We start from the raw sequence: 26275 nt of genomic DNA, 5'->3' as shown, positions 1-26275 counted from the left end.
ACTTCCGGACTTTTAAAAGCAGGGTGTGTCTGTAACTGGTGGTACTGGTGGGATTCAAACTACAGGCCAGGACGGTCAGACAGGCTGCTGGACAGGCACGAAATTGCTCTCTGAGCTTCCCAAAGGTCCGACTATAACGTGGAACCTGAAAACAACCGCTGTAAGGACCAAACTCTTGTTCTAGGGTCTAAAACAGCCAAAATGTCATTGCGGTCTTTTATGTCATGCATGCACTGTGTATTAATCACGGGCTGGATCTGTGCCTGAGAGGCTGATCAAATTTATTGTTTGGCTGCACGGGACAGTAATGGGTGTTTAATTACTCAATAAAAGCCCTTTTATAGATTCCCAGGCCTCCTGTGTGTTGAGCAAATGGTATTGATCTGTCTCCGGGCTGCAACATGATAGCCTGTGAAGGAGAATTAGAGCCGTTAGCCTGCTAGCGTTTTCTCATTCATTAGCTGCATTAGCCAGAGGGTGATTACGACGTAGCATCATTGTTAATACCAAAGTCTCAAAGGTTTTTCTGTCTGCCTTGTGTTGTAAAGCTCCGTGCAGCTCATTTACACAAATATGGATTAGATCAGCAATGAATAACATTGAGGAAGGTGTTTCGATAAGAATCTCCAGGAGAGTTGTATTTCTTTTTTGCAACATTTCCACCTGTGCAGTTTTGTCAGTGCATTAAGCACACTATAATCCCCACAGCTAAGCTCGACGAAGCCCTTACCTGAGCTGTGAGCAGCATTAGTCGGGCTACCGTCTATACCTATGCACATTTTAATCCCACCACTTCCCCACCCTCTAATCAGTAATCTGACGGCTCCTCCTCCCCATCCTCATCCTCCCCAGAGGCCTAATTCTGGATCCCCGTTCTCCTGCACACCCAGCAGTCAGGAGAATGACTCACACAGAGGAGAAAGCTGAATGACAGTGACCCTTACCATGTCTCCATTAGGTTTTCTGTCCATGCATTCATGCCAGCAAACATATGTGCAGCCCTGTATGGTGTCCACTGTGTCTTTTTCTCGTTTAACTGCATCTCCCTCGCGCCCATTGTTCTTTTATGTTCAGAGCGTATCACCGCTTCTGTCGGCCAGCTCCGCTCCTCTTGATGCACGGCAAAAACCGCTGCAATAAGTTGCTTGATATGTCTATATCAAATGAGTGTGGTCTATTACAGACGTGGCGGAGTCAGTTGGGTGGCTTTGTGAACAAAAAAAGGGGTTCTGCAAGGGACCATGAAAGAGACATTGTCAAATACAGACCATACAGTTCCTTTGTAGATAAATGGATTTTCATGCTTATCAACTGGGACAGTAACATGAGTGAAAACTGTGGAGAATGTGGAATTGCTCTTAGTATTCGCCCGTACACAGGGATAAATGTAGCTTCAAGTGTGTGTGGTCTGTCATTGTCCTACAGAAAGTTTTTTTTTTTTTTGTCGTTTGGGTTTCTACATTCAGTTTGGAACCACATTCACTGCTGATGCCACAGATGTGCATCACGCATGGAGCCATATGTTACACTTCCACAGTAATTGTACTATCAGTTCTTAAGCATCATCTGTTTAGTGTCACAGGAAAAAATACTTTTTTCTTTTTTATCACAATGGAATATTTTTTTCTTCTCTAAATTGGATTGGAATCATTATGTCAATGACATTTTCATACCCACTTGTAAAAGTTTTTGAAACATTATTCATTGATTTCTAAATTCCCAGTTTAAGATGGATGGTTTGAGTAAACCATACGTGACGGGGCGAGGCGGGTCTGATTGTGCTAAAAACTTGCCAATCACAAGTTGTGCAAAACTGACTTTTGTAATTCATCATGAACCAAAATGAGATTTAGATTTATTATGTTCCTTTTGGAAATGGCTTCATGTCTCAGAACCCGAGGCTACATATGTGTTTTCTATTGTCCCTGATTGTGGCTACAAAAATGGTTTTAGCAAGACACAGTTAAGCTAGCTTAGCATTTCAACTATAGATGTGTTTACCTAATTGCTATCTATACTTTGTGCATAGAACAATAAAAACAGAAGACTACCATGATATTTGTCTGTTTTATACATTCTGCATACTAGTGCTTTCTTTTTCTTTTCATGTCACTATCAGACATAGCTAGCTTTTAACCTGTTGTTGACTGTATGCGTTGATGCTATAAGCCTAAAAATCATTGTTTTCTTAGACATATATGGCACAATAACAGAATATTTGGTGGCACCTGAAATAATATTGAGGCATTTTCACATTTGTAACGCTAGCCCCAGTGTGGTGGTGGCTTGGCTTTCAGCCAGAGGACCTGTTTGTCTTGTGTGTGGGAACATGGCTTAAATTTATTTATTGTCTCTTTTTGTGTGTGAGTGTGTGTGTGTGTGTGTGTGTTTGTTTACTATTTCAGGGTTTTTTGACCACAGTTATGAAACCTGTTCAATGCCTAGGTACTAAAATTACTTGATTAGGTAATATTTTGGCCAAAGTTTCTTTTCATAACATGTTAGAAGGTACACGTCTCCTGTCTTCAAGCTTCCATTCTTTAATAATTACAATGACAGGTAATATCCCATATAGTTGTAGGACATTACCTGCTGTACAGGTTGAACAATTTCCAAGCACTTACACATCAGTGGCTGTTTTAGCCCTTTTACAGAATTTTATATATATATATATATATATATATATATATATATATATATATATATATAATGTAGCTAATCCTCCATAAAGGATTTTACATAATTTGAAGGAAAATAATTGAAATAAGGGTCACCTGGTTGTAAGTGTATGGAGTTTGCGAATTAACACATTCTAATCCCAGGTGCACGCGAACATATACGCAAACATGCACACACAGACACACAAAAACCCTCTTCACATTCCACTGCCTGTGGGGCGCAAATGAGAAGCGATGTCTACTCGATGCAGAGCCAGTGATCTAGGTAATCTGCCTGTGCTGTGGGAGAGGTCTATTGGTCTACAAATCAATTGGCTTCATGTCCGTGCCATTAGGCTAACATAGCAGTGCTGAGGCGCTGAGAGCAGTAAACAGACTGTTTAATTCCCCTGGACACCAGCCAGGTGTCCTCCTGCTTCCTCCTGATCCCTTTTTTTCCTTGTTTTATTTCCCTGTATTCTATCAGCCTCCTCCGTTCCTTCCTCTTCTCCACTTCACTTGCAGTGATTTTCAGTGGACAAGTGCTTACAGGAATATTGCTTGGAGGGAGTGTGTGTGTGTGTGTGTGTGTGTGTGTGTGTGTGTGTGTGTGTGTGTGTGTGTGTGTGTGTGTGTGTGTGTGTGTGTGTGTGTGTGTGTGTGTGAAGAGGTTTTGGCCAATGAAAGTGTCTATACTGAGTAAGTGATCCCTTGGGATGCAGTACATACACTAGGCATCCTTCTTTATCTCCCTGCATGTGTATCTCTCTCCCCTTTTCTCCGTATCACTGTATGGGTTTGTCTCACTCTTTGTTTCTCTCTCTGTGTATCTGCTCGCCTTCCTCCTTATATATATATATTTTCCCCCCTGCCTTTTTCTGTCTGCAGACAGAGCCGGCAAACAAGTCGGTAATACGAGGATGCCGGATCAAAACAAATGCACACTCCCAATGATTAGAAAAATGCAGATTTACGTCCGGGCGGCAAAAAGTTTACCACTTTTACTGTTGCACAGATACACCGGTGACAGATACGCTAATGACTTAGCTTGTATAACGTCAGCAATTCAATTTATGTATGTTCTGCATGTCCTGAATTGTGCTACAGTATGGTAATTGAGCCAGTGTGTGTTGACAGATGAGTGTTGTTGGCAGTATTGCTGTTGTGTGTCTCATTTCCTGCACGCTGCTGCAGATTGACTGATAAGATAAGAGGCCCATAGCAACTTCTGAGAGCTTCAGAGTAACTAACAACCTGATGAGGTGCTGTGCTATAGCTTTGATTAAGGAGGGTGCGAGGGACAGCAAAGTGTAACAGGTAGTGAATGAGCGCAGATTAAACTTACATTACCAGTGGCCTCACTGTTTGATGTTCTGCTGGCCAGTAAAGGACAGACACAGTATAGAAATCTGTTTTGTGCTTTCAGATTTGCCCGTTCTGCCAGAACATTTTACTGTTGCTAGGAGACGCTGCAACCCTCGGACACATCTGGTCAGCTGTTAGTACAAGTTGTTAACAAAAGCTGGAGCATCTGCAACGACACGATACTGTTTACAAAATGCAGCTCCCTATAGGCTTGGTGTCAATCAGCTTTTTCAACGAAAGCGTGCAGGGAGGATGTTCGGAGCAGAGAACTCAAGGTGAAGAAGAAATTAGTGTAAAAGCAGAATTCAGATGATATATAGCGCCGCCGTACTGGCTTTGTCTTCCAGTGAGAAATATCGTAACTTTCAAAAATGGAAATATCACAGCCTGAATTTCTGGCTCCTCTGTCAGCCTTTTCGTTCCTCAGCCTTGACTCATGTCCCTCATGGGACCTCAGTGGTGGAATGACATTCGTCTTCGAACAGGCCAGCAGAGTCACTTCTTATCTTGTGTCCCAACTCATCTCCTCAATAAATACCTCGTGCCCTTTTCTCTCTCCTCCTCATCGTCCGACTCTTCTTTTAGGGAGCAGAAAATGCTCATGAAAAGGTTCTGACAGCGAAGCGGCACAGTAATATGGGAAGAAGAAAATTATTGATTTTCTAAAACTGCTTTGCCACTGTGAGACATGCTGTGGCACAAATATGTGAAATCACATGCAAACGTGCACATCCAAACTGTTATCAAGGCCCTGGTCTTTGTCACTCCAAAATAGGCAGAGACAATAGTATTTGGTGTTTCGGTTCACAGCTTCAGGGTCATTGAGAACGCATTCTTTAATCATCTTTTGGCTCCTTGAGTCGGGCTATAAGAAATGAGCGTAACTATAGAAGCTAACCTTAATGCTATGTTTCTTTTGTAAACATGTATTGTATTAAATTAGTGGTAATTTATTTGCCAGTTACATCAGCAGCATTGTTCTGTGATGATCTGAATGTACAAGTAGATTCGACTTTTGTTTCAGTGCAGCTTAAATACATCAACTATCGGCCAGATCTTAGCATAAAAGGATTAATTATCCAATCAAAAGAAAATATTTCCAGCGAAAATGCTTTGATTAACAGAAGATTAGGCATTTTATTATTCTAGCCATTTTCTTGACTCTTAAGTATTTTTTCTAGACCTCTGTGATGCTGAATCTCTGGATAGAATAGCTACAGTTATTAAATTAGGGGATATATTTTTTTTAGTCTACTACCTTACCTTTAACTTTTTAACCATTATCTGTCCACTTGTATCAAATAATTGCAGATAACAGTGGGGTAGTTTATGCATGCATTGCTGCATGTGAATAGTGGCTCGCTGGTGTGTCCTCTAAAGTGGGAAATAAGCTCTCCTATAACACTTTTCACAGTTAAATTAATATTTCTGGAGGAAACCCTGGGATTGTTGAACATTTAATCTTAAGCCATGCTGAAATACTTTTTTGTAAAGTGTTAGTCAAGTCACTTCTAGCTATTCAAACTGAGTCTACATGATAGCTAAGTCTAAGTGGTGGCAACAGCAGTGAGCAGGACATTGAGCTTTATTTACTGGGTACTTTTTATATCCTGGTTGTCATTTTAGGCTGTGAAATCTGCAGTCACCGGATAAACAGAAGCCCGTGTTCACAATACCGAACTGTGTTCATCACCCGTGAATGTGATTACAGCTCTTGATCGATAGACAGTGACACGTTGCTGCTGGATGTCACCTAAGGAGATTGTGCGCTGTGTGCATGTGTCAGTGTGTAAGAAGTACAGAGTGTGTGTAGGTGTGTGTGGGGGGTGGAGGGGTGGGGTATCCATATGCTGTCTGTGCATTTATACACACTTTGCACGCCTGTGTGTGTGTTAAACTCAGATCCAGTGTGGTAATGTGAGATCAGACGTAGCCTGTTAGCCGGAGCCTTACATCTGCTGTCAGCCACTCGCTCTAACTCTGTTAGGGATGTTATTGATTGCTCATTATTACCCCGTTCCCTGAAAGATGAGCGTCCCCTATGATCACATTAAATCTCTCCCTTGTCCAATCCTCCCGAGATGCCTTCTGCTCATCGGTGCCCATCAAATTTCTCCTCCGAGATCTGATATCAAGCAGCCTGACGTTCTTTATTGCCTTTGGTTCTCTTTGCGTCGTGTTTGATTTACTCCAAATAACAGTCTCTCTTTTTTTTCCCTAACTTGTTCTTTTTTTTCCCCTCCTCCTTTTTTGAACGGACGCAGTTTAGCTAATTGATGTTTTGAGTCTGTGTAATGGAAATAAGCAAACGTAGCTGAGCAACATTTCAAATTATGATTTGTTTTCTTTTTTATTATCGCTAAAAGATACTCGGGGGTTTCATGTTAGCTTTGTGATCTGTGTTTATTGACTTGATAGCAAACAAGAAGAGCTGACAAGAAAGTCGTATGTACTTTATCTTTTTTAGAGAGGGGCTATTTTTGCTCCACTGCCTGTTATTTAAATGGCACATCAGTCAGTTGTGAAAGGGTCGCATTAAAACCATGGTGTCAGTCTTCGAGCCTCGTTCAAAACCTACAGATGCGACAAATTCCTCCCCGAGCCTCCCCTTTAAAGTCCGTGCCCTTCCCTGTGCCTTAGGTTGTCATTTTCGCTGACGATAAGCAGTTGTTGAAGGTGTCACGCGTCCGCCAGCCCGTGTAAAGTTTGGAACTGTTGAAATCCAGCCCTCAGTGAGAGGCCATCTCATCGGCCCCCGCCGTCCCCATGAATAATGCAGAGCTATCGACTGTGTCAGTTGAGCGCAAGGAGACGTGGCGGCAGGCAGCTTGATATTCAGCTGCTGAAGCTGACTGGATGCCCTCACTTTGAGACAAACTGCTGGCAGACTGCTCTGACTTGAACAGACAGGACCTGAATCTGCTCATATGAGATGAGCAGCGTTGTGCTGGTGCGGAGGTAGTCTGTGTCCCAAGGAAGCCTGAGTTTCTGTTCGAGTAGGCAGAGAGGAAGAAATTTAACGTTCGTAAATCTGTATACACATGTTTTCAAATATTTGTCTCATCCTCACCTTTGCAGTAAATGTGTGTGTCCGTAAAGGAGTGTGTGAGTATGTGTGTATACGTTCTCCAGCCGGCAGCCTGCAGAGAGCTCTAGTGAGAATCTCCTGCCCCCTCGCCACGACCAGTTCAGTCTCAATGCCACCAATCGATGGGCGTATTGATCCGCTGTTTGACTGTTTAGACAACCTGTGTGAATTCCAGCATAATGCGCAGCACACTGGATTTAAAGATGCACGTGCAGGCCGCACTGCCTTGCATTCGTGTACTGTCTTTCGCATGCCTGCTGTCATACCAGAGAGCTTGTTCTTTCTAATGCTCGGAGCATCACGTGCACACACGTGTGCTTATTCCGAGTTCAGAATAAGCAGCTATAGGTTGTAGCTCAGAGCAGATATTGGTGGAGTCCAGCGCCATATACCAACATGTCCGATCGTTCCCTTGTCAGTCGCCCCTACATCATGTATAACATTTTCCCACAGTGTGCAAAGGTGTGAGATTAAGATAAATGACTTGTATTTGTTTACGGCTCACTGTTCCCAAATATCTGGAAAAATTATTGCACAGTTGCTTGAAGGCCATGACGTTTTACCTTCCTTTTCCCAGGCCTCATTTTGGTGCTTGATGTCGTTTTTGGACCGAACTGTGAATTAGTTTTATTCAATTTTACTTTTGTTAATTTTTCTTTCCATCCAACAGCCAATAAATGATAGAAAAGGTTGTTTATTCACTAATGTCCCTTTTATTGCTAAAGCATCACAGCCAGGCATGAAAGCTTTCCATTTTGGGGGAGGGTTCCATTTATGCGTTTTAATACACTTCCAAACAGTTGGACTGTGAGACTGGACTCTTTCAGACTCGGTAAGAGGTGTGGGTTGGCATATCGTGCCAAAATCCATATGAAGTGTGCAGAATTTGACACTTCAAACATGAACCGTGAAGGATCCTGCAAGTTCACAGGCTGGGGGTAGAGGTTATCCCAGCCAGGGCCTCTTCAGTAATTCACACACATCCCACAGGCACATATACACACACATATACACACACACACGCACTTTTGCAGCCTTGCACGTGCGCTAAGCACGGCGGGCGTTAATCTCCACCAACTGCTGTTGAACTCTAATCTAGCTTGCTTGCCAAGTGTTTGATACACTGCAAAATCCATCGTAACGAGTAGAAAAGGCTTTAAAATCTTCTTCTTCTTTTTTTGCCCATGTGACAAAATGAGAGTTTACAGTTAGCTTTCTGTAATTGATACAAGGGGGCTTTATAAATCATGGCATTTTCTGTGGTCTTTAATAGGAAAAAAGAATTTGAAATTTGAAGTTTTTTGGTAGCAAATTGGCCTACTGATGTTACAATTGCCATCCAGTCTACTGTCTGAGTGCATCTCCACCCTACCCCTAAACCCCCCTCCCCTTCCAAACCACACACACACACAACTCGGTGCAGACAGACATAAATGCATCCACAGATGGTGACACCCCGGCAGTCACTCCTGGGCTGGCTGTCTACGTGCCAGCAGCGATAACACATGCAAACACACAAAGACATATGCACACACACACAAACACACACACGGCCTGGCGGCAGCAAACACAGCGATGCATCATTGAGCATAGGCTGGTTTTTCTCTAACTGCTGAGGGGAAATCAGTGTGGTGTTAAGTAACCATTCATGTGGAGCTGAGACCACACACAAACAAACAGCGCAGCGACACTAATAAAAATACATTTACCTTGCGAGATGAATAGAATATGATTGACTAATATGAAAGTTCTCTGGCAGACATGACTCGTGGCGACATTACTGACTACTAAGCTTCTCCGTAAGCAAGCGTCGACGTATTAATACAGCTCCAGTATCGCTGTTTAATTCCCCTGACAAATATCTATTGTGCCGCTTTCATAGTCTTACTTGGATTGTGATATATTCATTTGTTGATGCGCTGTTAATGTTTCCACTCTGGTTCGCAGTGTGCTGTGTAGGTAATCACCCACTCCGGGGCTGCTGCGCTGCTGTTTGTCATGTAGATCTTCCTGAGGATTGTATTTGAATAATGAGGAAGGCTTGAGCGTTCTCTTGTGCAGAGTGTCTCCACGCTGCCGCAGTAAATGACCTCTGAATAGTTGTTTTGGATTAGCCATCAAAGTCTTCTCTCGAAGTGGCCAATAGATAGGTACTTCCAGAAATGAGTCACTTGAAAATGATCATTGCTGCCGTTGCCATATAAGATAATGGATAACCATTACACTCCATTTTCCCCAGCTCCTCACCCACACAACGCCTGCTCTTGAAATATGATGCATCCACTGTGCTTAGTGAGCACTTAATGTCCAAAAGCACCGTGTTTGTTGAGATTTACAACTGCGCCGGTAGGAGGGGGTAGAAGAAAGAGTGCGTCGTCTGCGTATAATGTTGTTCACTCAATAATTATCTCATTTTATTTACGAAGACAGACAGCTTTAGACGAGGTTAGAGGCTCCCTCTCTATTATCTCCACCTGCCACCCCTCTATTGTAGCCCCCTCCCTCCTCTGCCCCTAAATGATGTCCTTCATGTCGAGGACTTTCCAAAGTTTCCGTCTAGGAGGAAGAGGCAGGGGAGTGTGTCCTCAGCGCACTCGGTTATGCTGAACAGAGTGTAGGGGAGGAGGGAAGAAAAAAAAGCAGACAAAATTACACCGCACCTCTCGTGCATTGGTAGTCAGATCGATGCCATTTCTGAAAGGATTAGGCCTCCTCTCAGAAATCTATTTTAATTACTGAACACACAGGTAAACAAAGTGGTGGTGGTTCACAGGTATAGATTCGAGCGTCAGAGGAGTATTGATAGCGTGTGGCCCCACGTTAACCTCGGGGCCGCTCTGAAAGATCCTGCCAGCTGCACCCCAGGTGGAAGCGGGGAATGCCGATGTAGCTCCGCGACCACTCTTTCCGTCAGACCGCATTGATGATGGAAACAGATTGAAGTCTACATACTGTGTAGCAAGTTGTTGCATTGCAGTGTTAATGTGTCACATTTTACTACAATTAATCAGAAGCTGCCAGCTTCAGCGTCTGCTAGTCTTCCCATACAGATTGTGCATCCATGTATAACCCTTCTAATAAGGGTTATACATGTTGTCTGTGTGTGTATCCCATGCATTCATTACCAAACTCAGGCATTTAAAACTCAGTGAGCTTGTTTTTTATTTAATCTGTAATAAGATTAAAGATTTGCAGAGCATTAATAAAAATGTAGGCTTTAGTATTTTTGGGGTTAATACTTTAATTTGTTGGCGTCCCCATTAGCTGGACGCTAGTAATAGATGAGTAATAAAACAAGAATTTTAGTACCTTAACAGTCATTATGTCAAACTGTTTTCACTAATAGGTGCTAATGGTAAATGATTTATAAATGTAAGAGCTACCACAGTATGGCTAAGTTTAGTTTTTTTTTTTAATACGTTAGTAATTTTTACAAATGATCAAATTAACTGTTAACTGTTAAATCTTTATAGACCAGTGAAATCATTATAATTGCAGCTGATACCACAATAACGAGAGTAGAAACGTGTTATTAAAGTTTTATAAATTTTCACTCTCTGTTAGGTTGTTTTTGTCACGTTATGTAATTTATAGCAAAAAAAGAAGCTAATTTGTATTTGCAGATTTATTGGAGTACTTACTCATTAAAAGCTTGTGGATGAGTAATGAGCCACAGATACAAAAATGACTTTTGGCTGATTTTGCCTTCTTTCTCAAGTAGAAGCTTTCTCACCAAATACGTGTGCATAAATGCAGAGGGGAAAAAAACAGCTGCCGTAAGATGTTTAAGCAGCAACAATTGGGTTTAAGTTACATACTTTATATCTTTCCACCTATTGATGATGTGTCTGGTTTCTGCATGCTTGTGAAAGGCTTTTCTGATGAAAGAGGCGCTATGGAGATGCTGCTGAGGTCGTGACACTGTTAGAGCACACTGGTGTTGAGAGTCTTTACAGATGTTTTGTTCACACGATAAGAATAATCTGTTTTGCCTAAGTGGGCTCAATGTGTGCGTGCGTGTATTGTGCATGTGTCTGTCTTCATTTTTTACTTGTACTCTGTGTGTGTGTGTGTGTGTGTGCGGGGCTGTCTTTGAGGAAGGAACCCTGCATGGAGCTGGGTGATTAGACACGCTGCGCTAGTCACAGGAAATGGAGTATCTGACGGACAGGCCAAGTGCATTATAGATGAATGTCGTGCGTTAGCAGCGCTGAGCCCCTGCCGAATATCTCTCAATTTCCTCTCTGAATGACAAAAGAAGCCACGCACAATTTCCTTGATCCAGAGCATTTGTTTAACTGCGCCCTACCCATTTAACCCACCCATTCAATAGTCTGTCTAGTAAAAGGAAATTTAGACAGTGTCAATTTATACAGCTTTAAGGAAGATCTGATATGGGCAGGCAGGGGTTACGAGGATACGCCTCTGGAATTTAGTTAGAGATTTACGGTGATTTGGTCTGATTTCTCCTGTAAGCTAAACTTGGTATCGTCATTAAACATGCCCTCATATTTTGAAAATGTCAAAAACAGATTGATTTATTTTTTTGCTCCAGAAATATTTTAGAGTTTGCTGGTTTGGCTGTGCAAACTTATCCCAAGGTCACAGATCGCTGATTACAATGGGTGTTAGAGTTTTTTAAAGTTGCTGTCATTTGTCAAATATCTTTATATCGCAGCTCCGAGCTGTCATCTTTACAGAATCCCCACCCCCACCCACCGTCTTTGAGTTAGTGACAGCTCATCTCTCCCGGTCAGTGCTCGCCGTCTAGACTTTGAACTCGCTCTGTTTACTTCCTTATCTGTTGTTGTTGTTGTCGTTACTGTCGTTGCTTTGCGGCAGACTAGTCGTTGTAATGGTAAGCTGTGGCTGGACTTGAATCGAAGGCTTCAAAGATGTGAATTCAGGCTATTTTCAGAGAAAAAAAGTCTGTCATGGAGGATGGAAATGAAATTAAATTTCTGCAAGCAACACTTCTGTCTGTAGTTTGGACTCGGTTCAAATAAGGTTGTTAATAATAACATTTCTGTCACTTTCTGGATTGCAATTTCTGCTCCAAAGAATAAAGATGATTTCAGTTTTGATTTTGTGCGCACATGTATGTGTGAGCGAGAGAGGGCGAGGGCGAGAGAGACACCAGCTCATGACTAATTTTATAATTAATTGCCTTTTGGAGGACCTAATCACATTATTTGACTCTCTACTGTAGGTTGTGTGCCAATACAGCGTAGCCTGTGGCTTAGTCACAGTGTGCCGGACTCATTAACGAGGCAGTCCGGAGATTTGTCAAACACACACGAGGCCTGCGTGCATAGAAAAATGCACACACATATGTCATTAAACAATAGCTGCGTGCTGTATGTTGTGTACTGAGGTTTTTTTGTGCCGTGATTTAGGGGTTAAAAGATGCCCTCTGGTGTATTTGATAAGGATTTGAATAACTGGCTGGTTAGATTTCCCCTGTGGTGCGTGAAAACGGGTCTCTCTTGATGAAGTTATCGCTTGTCATGCAGCTCTTTCTACTCCTCCACCTCCTCCTCCTCGTCCTCCTCTTTCTCTTCCAACGCTCGGCCGGAACACATTTGTTTAAAGGAAGGGGAAAAAAAGAATTACGACACAATAGTTTGTTTTTGAAGGTCTCTGGTGAGTGTTTATGTTAGAAAGACAAAGAGGGGTGCACATTTGTACGCCTTGTCTTGGCGTGTGTGTATACGCACGCGGTGGAAACATGTGTGCCAGCATGTCTTTTTCGCGTACGCACACATACACATACGGCTTAATTATGGCGTTACCGAAATGGGCAGTTTGCTCTGACACCCCGCTTGCAGAATCACATAGCAGACAGACTTAAAAGAGCTCATTAGCTCTCTCTAAAGAGCTGTTTACTGCATATACACACACACAGAGTAATAGGCAGTTCTGTTGATGCAGATGGATGCCGAGTGTAATGAGAATTATTAGGCTTCTCTATGTGGAGGCTGGAGGAGAGGGGTGAAAAAAGCTGGCAGGCTAGACGCTTCAGAAGGTGGAGAAGATTTCTGCTGGATGTTTCACCCGAGTGCATGATTTCTCTCTCTCCCTTTTTCTCTGCAACGCGTACGACTCTTGGTTTAAAAAAAAAAAAAAAACTGCACACCTTATTGCATGTGTCTGTCCAAATGATCTGTAAATATGTCGGCCAGGTCTGCAGCCTTGCAGCTCGATCAAAGTGCTGTAACGAGACCAAAAACAAATGAATGGAAATATTTCTTGTTAAATCTTTAAGCCGGAGGCCCCACGCATGTAATCTTGTAACCTTAATGAAGGCCTCTGCAGCCAAAGGCCAAATTGTGCTCCACAAGTAACAGAACAATTTTATATTTTAAAGAAAAGAGCCTTGACTGTTTGTGAAAATGAATGTGTGATGCTTTTTATAACACAGAGAAAAAAGGGATATTGAATCGCCCTTTGACAATGAATTCAATGACTTTCTTTCAATGTCTTTCAAGGTCATTCATAGCAAGTAAAGGGGTGTAGTAAGGCCCCACCCCACCTGCACCATCACATTAGGGTGCTTTGCTTTGCTCATTGCCCCTGGTTTACATCACATTGAATTAAAGGATACACCCCTGAATGATACCAAAGTCAGTCCTCCTCCATCTTTTCCATATGTTTTGGAGAAGGAGCAGCAAGTTCAAAGTGCTCAGTTCAAAGCATCCGTCCTCATTTGAATAACGTAGCGTAATCGCTATTACCTTATTTAAATAGTGCAAGTTATCGTTTGGCCTTCATTTGCATTGCTGGGGTAATCACTGCTTCTCTGCATTAACCTCATTATAGAAGAGATGAAAGCCCTGATGGAGCCTGACATACTCTTTTTATATATGTTATCTTTATTAATGACAGTATTAGAAAGATCGTGTTTCTTTAAACAGAGCACATAAGAGTTTGGTGCATGTCGGGTTACAGGGAGTGAAGACTGAGACTTAGAAGGCCTTTGTTTTTTGTGTTTCCTCATTTCTATTACCTTCATCATTTTTATATATTACTCTTATTTCTTTCTATCCTCACACCTTCTTTTGAATTATTTTGTGTAATAAGATAAGCTGGAGTATTTTAGCTAATAACACAGCTAGATAAAAAGGTACGCCGAATTACCTAAATGTCATCAACAGATAAGTCTAAGAGAAAATGAACAGTTTTTTCAGTACTTAGAATCTCTCTGTGTCTTCTGCTAATAGTTAGATTTAAATTATGTTAATTAATGTGATTAAAAAGTAGCAACCCCAAAGGTGTGGCACCTTACTACACTAGCTTTGCTAGCTGCGTTGTTTTTCTTTGGGGGTTTTTTTTCACCACATACACCACATCAGTAAAAATGCATTCATTACTTTTTTTGACAAAGAAGGCAATTTATCATTTATGTATATGTGATTGATATATTATACCTGAGATGTGGCATTCATAAATGATAATGGATAGAAAAAGCTAATTAGCTAAGCTTAGCTAATGCTAGTTTGGCTAGCTCTTTTATTTGATATAACTCATACCTATTTGATTGTTTTACTGTATCAAGTGCACATTAAGATCCTTTTGAATGGCAATATTTAAGAAAGTAAAATGTTTTGAGTGTACATTTGAAGTTGATTTTTATTTTATTTTAAATGTGTATTTTGTTTTAGCTAAGATTAACAGGGTCGTCTCTTGCTAACTTTCTTTTGATGTAGCTTTTGTGCTTCGGCTTATTGTCTGGCTGCAAGAGGACATGAGAATTTCTCTAAAGTTAAACATATATACTCAGGCATTAACAATAAAGCAAAAAAAACAAACCCCAAAGCCTTAAAATACAGTTTTTTCTATACATTAATACTAGATGTCAATAGTTAGCCTCTGTTCAGTTTTTATAGAAAAATGTTTATTTCAGCCGAGATGGTGTCATCTATTACAGAGATTGTGTGATATCTTTAATTTCTTTAAAAAGAATATGTGTCATATCATAGAATATATATTTATAACAATTACTGCCACTTGCTCTGCACTATACCAAATTAATATTATGTTATGTCCATAATCTTCAACTGAAGCACTGTTGAATGCCCATTTAAGAAACATCTGAAGGTGGATTTTTCTGTGGTAGAATCACGCTGCAGAATCACCCTGTGTCAGCGATGCTGTTTCACTGTAGGTCTGTGTCACTGCAGAGAGGAGAGTCACTCTGAAAGTATATACAGTGATTATAGCCCCTGAATCAGATGGGGAGTGGACAGTTCGTTTGTAAGAAAAGGTCTATAATAAATAATAAAAATAATATAATAATAAATATATACATGTATTTACAGATAGTTGAAGACATGGCTGAATCTGTTGTCCTCATCCATATCTGCTTTATAGTTATTTGGTAATGCTTAAAAGTTAATGTTGGAACTATACAGACTTTATGTGCAGTCTTTTGCTCCTGGCTACGGATCAGACATGATGCTTAGAATACAAGCTTGAGAGCAGCCTCGAATTGTTTAATATTTTCAGTGATCTTGTTCTATTAAGGATTGATCAATACTCATTGACACTGGCTTACTGACTAAATAACAAGAAAAATAACAAAACTGCACCCTCTGATGGACTCCTGGAAACACATTAATTTTTTTCTGTGGACTCTCTGAGCTACTCAGATTAAAATGGTTACACTGCTGTATGAACGCATTGGAATCATCACAGAGGAATGTGACTTTGTAGCGTTTTGTCTTTGCAAATAGTGCTCTTTGGCAGTTGTGCAGCCATTTTTTTTAATATCTGTTAAATTTTTCTTTGCTGGTGTGAAATCTGAATTTTGTCTAGAGCGTTGTTCTTATTTTCTCCTGTTTTTGGAAATGTAATTTCCTCTTAGAAATACTGTCCTTTTTATATTGCTGCCTTCACTTAATATATTCTCAATATTAAAAGAGCCTCTTAGCTAGTACAAAACTTCGCCCAGCTCTATCTGAGGTGTTCCCTGCTCGCTACACTGGGAGGGTGATGGGCACGCCAGCCCCGGCAAGACTCCCCTCGGCTAAAATGTTGTAAATTAACACAATTAGCAGATCGCCATTCTGCTAATTAGCCACTGGCGTCTGCTGAGAGATGGCTAGAGAGAAGAATCAGAGAGGAAATAGGAGTCTAGGGATACCCCCACCCCCACCCCTGCTTGTGTTGTTACCAAACAAACACAGGGCCTCGGAAAAGAGAGCAAGAGAGAGTGAACGTGTATTTGTTTGTGTCTGCTTGCTTTCTGCGTTTTTTTCCCCGTGTTTATGTGTTTGCAGTAGCATAAATGGATGGGAGGAAGGGAAGATTTGCTCCTCCGTGAATGCATTTTATTGTGCGTGCCGGCTTTATTCACACAAGCACAAAAACACACACATAAACCAATTTTGAAACAGGGATTGCTTACTAGACCCCCAGCTGTGGGTCTCTACATGCAACCGCTGCCAGTCAATAAGTCGGAGGAAGTAGCTTAAATGACACCGATATTATCCTTTATTTGTGTGCACTAAGTCAAATCAAACAGGGTTCAATCTGCTGTGCGGCTGCTGTGATTACGCCCAGTCCAGCCTTTGATAGTGCCACGGCTTTGATAGTGAGACAACGATGGAGCCACTGTGTGACTGTCAGTGTTTGCAGATGGCATTGGCTGGGATTAAAGGAAACAGTGGCTCTCCAGCCTCCTGAGGCAATAAAGGGGAGAGCCAGGTGAGTATGTCTGAGATGAGAAGGAGCAAAGGAAGGAGGGAAGGGGAGGGAGGCGAAGTGAGCACAGAGGGACTAAATAAGAGGAGGGGTGGCTTCGAAGAAAGGGAGTGAAAAGTGGAGATATATATCGAAATAGATGGAGTCTGAATAAAAGGAGGTGAAGAGAAATAAAGACAGATCTAGCAGGAGGGGAGGTGGAAAATGGATAACAAACAAAAGCAAAGAGGAGAGAGGCTGAGAGTGAAAACAAGGCAGCAGGGAGGCATGAAGAAGAGGCAGACAGAATGGTAAAGAGAATGGTAGAGAGAGAGAGGTCAAGGTGGAGCTGTGCAGAAAGGAACTAAGCTTGAGACACAATGTGTTGTAATTCATAGCTCGCTACAGCTCCTGCGTGTGTGCCTGTGTTTGTCTGTCTGGGTCAGTGGATGTGCGTGCGTGCGCGTGTGCTCATGGACGTCTGCATGCCGGAGTGCAGGCATAGATGTTTTTTCTTCTTTTTTTTTTAAACGCCTGTGTGTCTGAGCACAGGTTTGTCTTTAAGTGTGTATTGAATGAAAGTACCACAAGCAGCGGTGTGTGTTTGTGTGTGTGTGTGTGTTGCTTTGTGGCACTCGGCGAGGCGCATTTTCAAACCCATCTCCAGCCTCTTCAGATGAGCCGGGGATTATAGAGTGACCCTCAATGCCTCTGTCTTATTGGTCTGGCCAGGGTGCATTAGGCTGCCGTAACCAGCCATCCCAGCATCTCTCTGTACCGCACTTTACCTGCTGATGTTCTCTCAGAGTCCTTGTGAGCTGTAGGATTTAACAAATCTTGATTAGTTGGATGCAAATCCATAATAACACACCAAATAACACACCAAACGCCTCTGGACAAATATCACCTTCTTGGACAGTTTTAATTATTGTTCAAATAATGTTAGCTTGACAGTGTGTTAACGCATCTCTGTCATTTTTTTCCTCAGGCGTAAAGATGCAGTGGACCCCTGAGCACAGCCAGTGGGCCGAACAGCATTTCGACATTTCGTCCACCACGCGCTCACCAGCCCACAAGGCTGAGGCATACAGGGCAGTACCTGGCCACCTGCAGCGCTCGGCCACCTACCAATATGCCTGGGCCAATGACGACATCTCGGCACTCACTGCCTCCAACCTGCTCAAGAAGTACGCCGAGAAGTACTCTGGTATTCTGGACATGCCGGGCTCATATTCGGAGACGCCTGGTGTCCCAGGAGTGATGAATGGACGGAAAGGTGAATCTGAGCCCTGGCAGGATGGTGTCTACCCCATGAGCTGCATCCCAGAGGGCATTTCCGTCAGGAAAGGGGGGGTTGCGGCAGCTTCAGAGGTGGTGTCTGGCATGTGCAGCTCTCCGGGCCTGGCTTCCAGCACCCTGAGTGAGCCCAGCTACTCCAGCAGTAGCTGTGGGAGCCACACAGCAACTGCCCTGCACTCTTCCTCCATGCCCTCTCAGGAATATGGCCCAGCGTACAGCAGCTCGTACCTACACAGCAGTTACAGCTCCCAGTCTACCCCCGCCCCGGCACTTCCATCTCCACTGCACAGCTCTGGGCTACTGCAACCACCTCCTCCTCCACCCTCCCACCCCACTATAGTCCCAGCTTACAATGGAGGCTCCCCCAACTTGTCTAGTTATAATTACCCCCCAGCAGGCTACCCAGCTCAAAACTCAGTTGGGCCAGGATATAGCCCTGGAGGAGCCCCCCCTCCCTCCTCGTACCTTCCCTCAGGCATTGCTGCACCTACACCCCTTGCTCCCTCTTCTGCTTTACCTGGATACCCATACCAGAGCCACAACCTGACCCCAATTGCCCCAACCCCTCTCAACAGTAGCTCCTCCAACTCACTAAAGAGGAAAGCCTTCTACATGACAGGTCAAGGAGAGATAGACCCCTCTTATGGTAACTTTGGCTACAGTCAGGCAAGGAGCTCAGCTGAGAGTCCCATGTACAGGGTAGCAGATAGCAGCAGTACAAACGGAGGCTCCAACAGTGCCGGTGGTGGTGGGTTTGACAGGAGTGCTGAGAAGTCATCTTTAACTTTTAATCCTCAGAAACAATCCACCATTGCATCAGAGCAGCAGAGGAAGTACAGCAGCCAGGCAACTGGTGGGCCTCTGACTCCACCAGCCTACGTCTCCTCCACCCTGGGGGGTTCCCGCTCAGCAGACTCTATTCCCAGCTTTACCTCCCCCTCCCTCAGTGAGCAAGGTCCTGAAGACCACCGTCTCCACCTTTCTCACTCAGCACCTGGACCTACCTCCTCCTCCACTTCCAACTCCCGGCCTGCTGAAGAACAACTAAAAACCAGTGATCCTCACCTCCTGGACATGGTTACCTCTGAAATTGTACAGCAGGGGCCCCCAGTGGATTGGAGTGACATTGCAGGTCTAGAACTTGCCAAGGCTACCCTGAAGGAAGAAGTCCTGTGGCCCATTCTGCGTCCAGACATGTTCAGCAGTTTAGGACCAGCCCCACGTTGTGTGTTGCTGTTTGGCCCCAGAGGCAGTGGCAGGACATTGCTGGGACGTTGCCTGGCCAGTCAGCTGGGAGCACCATTCCTACAGCTCAGCGGCTCAACACTGGCCACAAAGTGGCTGGCGGATGGAGAAAAAATCATCCGAGCATCATTCCTAGTGGCACGGTGCCGGCAGCCCTCAGTACTGTTCATTAGTGAAGTGGACATGCTCTTGTCTGCCCACCTCAGTGAAGAGAGCCCTATCAACCGACTTAAAGGTGAACTTCTTGCCCAGTTAGACTCACTTCTTATGGGCTCGGGCGAGGATGGAGGCAACCAAGTATTGGTGGTTTGCTCCACAAGCAGACCACAGGATATGGATGAAGGACTGCGCAGGTACTTTTCCCGGAGGGTCCTGGTGCCTCTGCCGGATAGCGCAGCTCGACACCAGATCATGAACCAGCTCTTGGCCCAATCTCAGCACAAATACTGTTTGAGCGAGGAGGAGCTGGCGCTGCTGGTCCAGCGTACAGATGGTTTCTCAGGACTGGATCTGGCCAGACTCTGCCAGGAGGCTCTTGTAGGCCTGTTACATGTCTCTGCACAGGGCGTGGACATGACTGGTATGATGCCCAGGGGACAAATCAGGCCCCTCACCTACCAGGACATTGAGAGTGTCTTTTGTAAATTCCAAGCAAGTATATCGCAGAAAGAGATTGACACTTATACTGAGTGGAACAAAATGTTTGGTTGCAGTCAGTGAAAAGATAGATCCCGCCCTTGAGAAAAAGAGGTTTCCACAGTTCCTCCCCTCAGGGCAGAAGCATTGTGCTGAAGGTGAAAGGCACACAAAAGGCCAACACAAACTCTCGCAAGCAGGGTTTAGATGCACCAAGAGAGTCGCTTTGATGAGACAACTGGCAATTTTGCAGTTAATGAACAAGAGTTTTAATTTGAATGCTCGACACTCCAGAAAGCCAGGGATTGTTTACACGTTGCAAGCAAGTTGGCTTCAGACAGGACACCCCAGTGTCTGTGTATATATTGTTATGTTGTTGTTCTTGAGATTTAGTTGGCTATCCAAGTGCCTGAAGTGGTGCTTTCTGAGTTTATTTGTTTATTTGCCTCACAATCTACATTCATGGCATGAGCTGATAATTATTAAGAGCTTTAAAAACTTCAGCGGCATGTCTGAAAGACCCAGACTGACAGTCACCATTGGGTGGTGGTCAATCGACCTTTATTGTCTTACTAAGAGCAGAAATCCATTTGGGCTGCAGTAGCCTGGGCCCCTGACTCTCACCCATGTTTCTGATCCTGTGTCTGCAAAACAAGCAAACGTAACAAACCAACAACCAACACTCAGGAAAGCGTTTGTGAATTGTACAGTACCTCAAGACATCTTCACGAAAAGCACTAAGACCTGAGAGGAGAATCTGGCAGTGTTAGGTGTACCTCAAAAGACTAGGCTAAATAGCAAAGAGGTGGCAATGAATGTACTAAATGTGTTCTGGATTCGTGGAACATATTCTATAGTGAGAGTAAAAACATTTTGTCCTCCCCCCCCCCCTCACTGCAGGTGCTTTAGTTACCTGTTTCTACTTGACCAATCCTTATGAGCTATTCCCATTGCTGTTTCAAAATATAAAACTGTGTTGTTTTGGGGTTTTAAAAGATGGGCAGGTGTTGGGGTGGTGGGAGTTGTACATTAATTAAAACAACCATAATCAACATTGTCTATAATACATGATCTAGGCTATATGGTTTAGCTGCATGGAACCGCATCAGTTATCAGCTAACTCCTGCGCAAAATATTCATCATACATTAAGCGAGGTATTCTCTGATCTTGATGAACTTAAATGGAAGGAATCATTCTTCATATAAATATACTTATTTGCTTTTTTAACTGAGAGATCAGGCTAGTACCAACAGCTGTTTACGTTAGCTTGGCATAAAATATGTTAGCCTGTTAGACTGCAGCATGTTAAAGTTAACCAGTTAACTTTTTAAACACTTAACAGTGTTTTTGCAGGGATTTTGCAATGCTAAGCTAACGGGCAAATGTTTGTAGACTTGGCTATCTTTCATAAAGAGAACAAATAACTGTATTTCTCCAAAATATCAGTGATATCAAAGAAAAAATACTGTCTTTTTGTGTGGGTATTACATTATTGTTTGACTTGGTCTTGCATGGTTTTGAGGAAAGCATGTTTGTCAGTCAGCATCAAGAAAGCGAGGCTTGGATATTGCCCTTACCGAGTCCAACTGAAATCATATTTAGTTATTTTTTGCAATATAAACAAATGTCATATATAAATATGCTTTTAAATTAACTTTTAACTTTGATATTATTAAAAGAACAGAACATGTTCATACAACCATAAACACCAATCAGACATTGTAACAATATGCTGTGACTAAAATAGGAGCACTATGAAAACATGGGTCATATCATACCTGTATAGGTGCAACATTTTACAAAAATTACATTATTGCTTTATTTGCTATATTTTATTGAGGTCTTTAACAATTACTGGTATTTATTTTGAAATAAAAAATGAAAATTAATAGTAAGTCTATTTTTCATTGTGAAAATGAAATTAAATAAGAAGTGAAATATAAGAACATGGTTACAGTTTTTGCACAAAAAAAAAAAAACTTGGTGATTTAGTCACGTGACCTCTAAGGCCCTCTTAGCAATGATCTCTGAGTAATGTTACCGACTTTGACGTTTTTTGGGGACAGACAACAAAAAAAACCTAATTTGAGAGATAGTTGTGCTGTAGAAGATGACACAATGATTTCAGTTGGACTTTGGTATCATAGATTTCCCCTTGTTAAACACTGGCTCAGTTTCCAAGACACAGATGACGCTTAGCTGTAGACAAACAAATTCTTCATCTTCATTGATTTTAAATAAAAGTTAGTTTTTTAGGCTTAATCCACATCTAGGGAAACTAGCTTACCATGTTTAGCTGTATTTGAACTCGATTAGCTTCTGAATGAGATGCCACTCATGTAAATTACATATGTGGAAAGTAGAAATTTAAAGAAATTAATTCGGTTGCACGGCAGTTGTCATAACCATAATACGGTCAGCCAGGAGGTATATGCAGTTGGAATATATATGTGTTTTATTCTGTTTTTTTTTTTTATCTAAGATGACCACCCCAGAAAAACAAATCAATTCTAAACAATATCAGCGCTTTTTTTTTCCTGTATCCGTATTGTCTTTCTTTTTTGCAAGTTACTAAGATGGTATGAAGCACACGATCTACATACATTTGAGTTCATACCGTTTAACATGAGTGGGGAATTTTGGCAATAGTTTTGAAGGCCTACATCACTGAACAATATCTGTTTCCCTTTGTATCATGTTGGAATGTATTTTTGTCTCTTCCTCGCCACCGTTTAAGGAGCTGTTGTGGCATGGGACTACTTAAGTCTATTGCACGTGCACTAAAGCGTTTTGTGTGTAATCTGGGGGGGGTTGTTGAAATTTCTCAACGGCATTGACAGCACTTATTTAGTTGGTGTTTTATTTATCTAAACCGCTGATCAGTCTTACCCTTTTTATCGTACCTCCTGATTTTTCTATAAGAAAAATATCCCAAAGGTACGAGCTGCTTGTTGTGTATGCCTCGTGTCGCTATCTCGTAGGCACCATCAGTTCAGCACCTGGAGTGGGGTGGGGGTGGGGAGTTCTGCTGAGCATCAGCAAACTGATGGAAAAGAGAGACAGACAGGCAGCGTGGCAGCAGCAGCAGCACAAGGGGGGAAAGCAGAGTGGTCCGTCAGAAAACCACCCTCAAAACAATCTGTACCAGAATTCCTTCTGTCAGCAAATCCTCTGGAGAGAGAGTCCCTTTGGACAGAAAAACCTACTAATGCACTTCACAGCACACAACAGTAGCACAGGCCTTTCCTCCTCTCTCTCTCTATCCCTCGCCATTCTCCACAAGCCGACCGACAAACCACTTGAAACACACTGGTCAGTGCTACGCTTTGTTTGTTATGTGTTTAGCGGTCCTCTTTTCATGTCTTTTTCTCCATGATGTGCTGATCTTTTCCCCTTTTTTTCCTTTCTTAAAATAGAGTTCTTCTTTAAAGCATTTCTACCTCATGGCTACAAAACACACGTGGTATTTGATTTAGGTCTTTTACAAATGTCAGACATTTGTGGAAAATGTATTTTTAAAAAAAGACAAAAAAAGGAGGAAAGAATAACACCATGAAGTTTTGCGCAGTCTACCTCAGATGACTGTACTTAAAAACATTTAGCTGATGGTGCGACCGGAGGCTGCAGCATAGCCTAGTGTGCGTGTGCGCGTTTGTGTGTGTTACCACGTGTCCTCTCCGAGACAGACACACACTCGTGAAAACACACAAGCGATTCGTAAAGGGGGCGGGGGAACGGTTGGGGGTCAACCTAAACGTGACCTGGAAATGTATAATCCAATACATTTGCTTTAATCTTCTGTGAAGTACTGTGGTTGTGCGCGTGTGAATGTGTATATACATGGGCACACTCTTTTTATTTAATTTTATTTTTTTTGATTTAGTGTGTTAAATTTTATAAATTGTTAGTATATATAACACACTTGCACAACTTTAAAACAGAGTGTAATGTGTTTCTGTTGTACATATCTATACATACAATACAAATGCACCACTTGTTTATATGTGTGAATATGTTGCCATACTTGCAGTCAACTTAAATGTATTTTCATGTAATCTGAGATACAAGCAGCAACAAACAATTCATTAAAGACATTTTCTTGGGAGATTACAGCTTGTATGTTTTTTTTGTTGTTGTTGTTTTTATTGGAAGCATAAAGTTAAGGCTCTGAGGGATGAATTGGAGGTAAAAGATTAATAACTGAATTTATTTATCAGTAAAATGGAAAAATAAATGTATTGTCCTGCCAAAAAATAGCCCAGCTGAAAAATCGCCTTAATGAGCCTTGTGTTAGTCACCCTTGTGTGCAATTATAAAATCATCCGTGTTGCACAGGAAGCCAGCGCTGTCGCTTCTCTCATTAAAATGTAACAATTCATTTCTCTTGCAATGCTAAGAGTGGCTAGACCAAAACATTAAAGCATTAATTATGTTTCTCCATCACAAAGAATTTGGATTATGTGAGTGCTCTTAAAGAAAATGATGTGCATTTACCCGCTATATTTCCTAGGTGTCATTATATAGCTACTGGTGAAGTGTGGGAAGCTGCCGCGTAGCCTCCGTAATTATCTCTGAAAACTCGAACACGTCACAAGGTTAAAGTGCATCGAGGGGTGCCGTTTTCTTTATTTTTCCACTTTGGCACATGCTACACATGCTATGATCATAAATAATTCATGGCATATATACATCTATTTCCCCATCTGATTTTTCGGACACAAAGAAATAACCCGTATTTATGACGCTATGGTTGATCATCAGGTGACGTTATTGGAAAATTAAGTCCAGCAGCCGGACTTGAGCTTTACTCACAATTTCAAGGTTTACATTCTTCCCGTGTGTGCGTTTGTACCCCGAGGTTATCTGCCAAAACACTGTCCTCTTCATTTTCTAAAGGTCCTCCTCCCTCCATAAGCTGTGCCTCACACCTTCGCTCAGTCTTTTGCACAACAATTAAAATATGTTAAGTGATCATTTTCCTTAAGTAGTCTTAAATGTGCAATCTATTCAAATATGAGAGGAAATTGCCCACAGCTCACAAAAAAGAAAAAAAAATCGGAGGCGATTGAACGGGGTAAAGCTGGAATAAATTATGCAAATAACACAAAGGACTTTACCAGTTGAAAGCCTAATTTTCCTATAATCAGCACACTGTCGCCTAATATTTTTTTTCCCACCTCTTATTAAAAGTGACTGTTCTTTTGCCGATCATCAGATGGCTCTATCTGTCTAGCTGCTCTTGTGAAATGACTGCAGCCTGCCAGACTAAATGCTAAAGCATTTTGCTGGAGCTTTTAGATGATGGTTACATTCCCACACAAGTAATTATGCGTCGGAGAGTCCAGAAATAAGGTTTAATTATACAGTAATCGTCTGTGATGGACACTAGGAAGTGGTGAGTACCGCCAGACTGCAATCCATCAATGACAAACCTCTGGCCAGTTTTAATTCCTCCTCATTTGCATCCTAACCTCCACACCAAGTTGCGCAAACGCTGTTAAATGTTAATAGGACCTGTCTCGCCACTCAAAATGAATGGTTAAGCCATTTTTAGTCACTTTTCTGTCTCCCTCCGCCTCCACCTACACCACCGCCACTCACCCTCTTCTATCCTCACTTTGTTTCATCTCTTGTCTTGTCTTTATCTCGCTAGCTCTTTAACCAGCTCACTTCTTTTATTCCTTTCCACGGCCATCATCTTCACACAATTCTCTTTTTTCCTGCCATCCTTTCCTCCCATCTTTCATTCTCTCCTCCTTCCTTCCCTTCCTCACAGGCTTCGCCGTGGAGGAGGCACAGAGCGGTCACTGATGCACTAATTGGGAGCAACACTTACAGTTTTATCTCCCCCTACCACTAATAGCGGTCTGCACTGAAGCAACTCACCTTAGGATGAGGAATGGATGGATGAGTTGGAAGTAGGAGGTGGGGGGGGGGGGGCTTCAATGAAAAATTCTTCCACGCAGTACCACAGCACAGACTCAGTGTGAGATTGGGCCCTCAAGCCATCGTAGTTAATCCATATCCCGCAGGACCTCGGACTCAATTCCCTGCTTCATTAATTGAAAACGATGGCCCTTTTTTGGTGCGTGTGAATAAAACAAGGAGTCATTTATGAAAAAGAAAAAAAAAACATTTTGTCTGGTTTGTTCCTGAAGTAGCTGCAATCTCATTATGTCTCTGTGCTGCATTTCAAAATGTGCTATCATCTTTGTCTTGATTGTCTCCCAACGTCGGGAGAGATAAATACACACGCCGCTTTGCTGTGCTGATGCCAGGACTGTTTTTCAGTGAATCATTTGA

At 42.4% G+C, this 26275-nt stretch overlaps 1 protein-coding gene across 2 annotated transcripts in view; it reads left to right on the top strand.

Moving 5' to 3' along the window:
- LOC102795032 (fidgetin-like) overlaps positions 1–24072 on the top strand; it is a 31501-nt gene extending 7429 nt beyond the window's left edge. For both annotated transcript variants that reach the window (XM_087836500.1, XM_087836499.1), the window contains exon 3: positions 17780–24072. In XM_087836500.1, the coding sequence (XP_087692626.1) occupies positions 17780–20055 (2276 nt within the window). In that variant the 3' untranslated portion in view covers positions 20056–24072. The remainder of the gene's footprint in view (positions 1–17779) is intronic.
- The last annotated feature ends 2203 nt before the right edge of the window (positions 24073–26275 follow it).

Source organism: Neolamprologus brichardi, chromosome 23, assembly GCF_056152115.1.
Source record: "Neolamprologus brichardi isolate AB-2024 chromosome 23, ASM5615211v1, whole genome shotgun sequence".
NCBI lineage: Eukaryota > Metazoa > Chordata > Actinopteri > Cichliformes > Cichlidae > Neolamprologus > Neolamprologus brichardi.
Note: the sequence above shows the minus strand (reverse complement) of the source record. Positions and strands in the feature narration are given on the sequence as shown.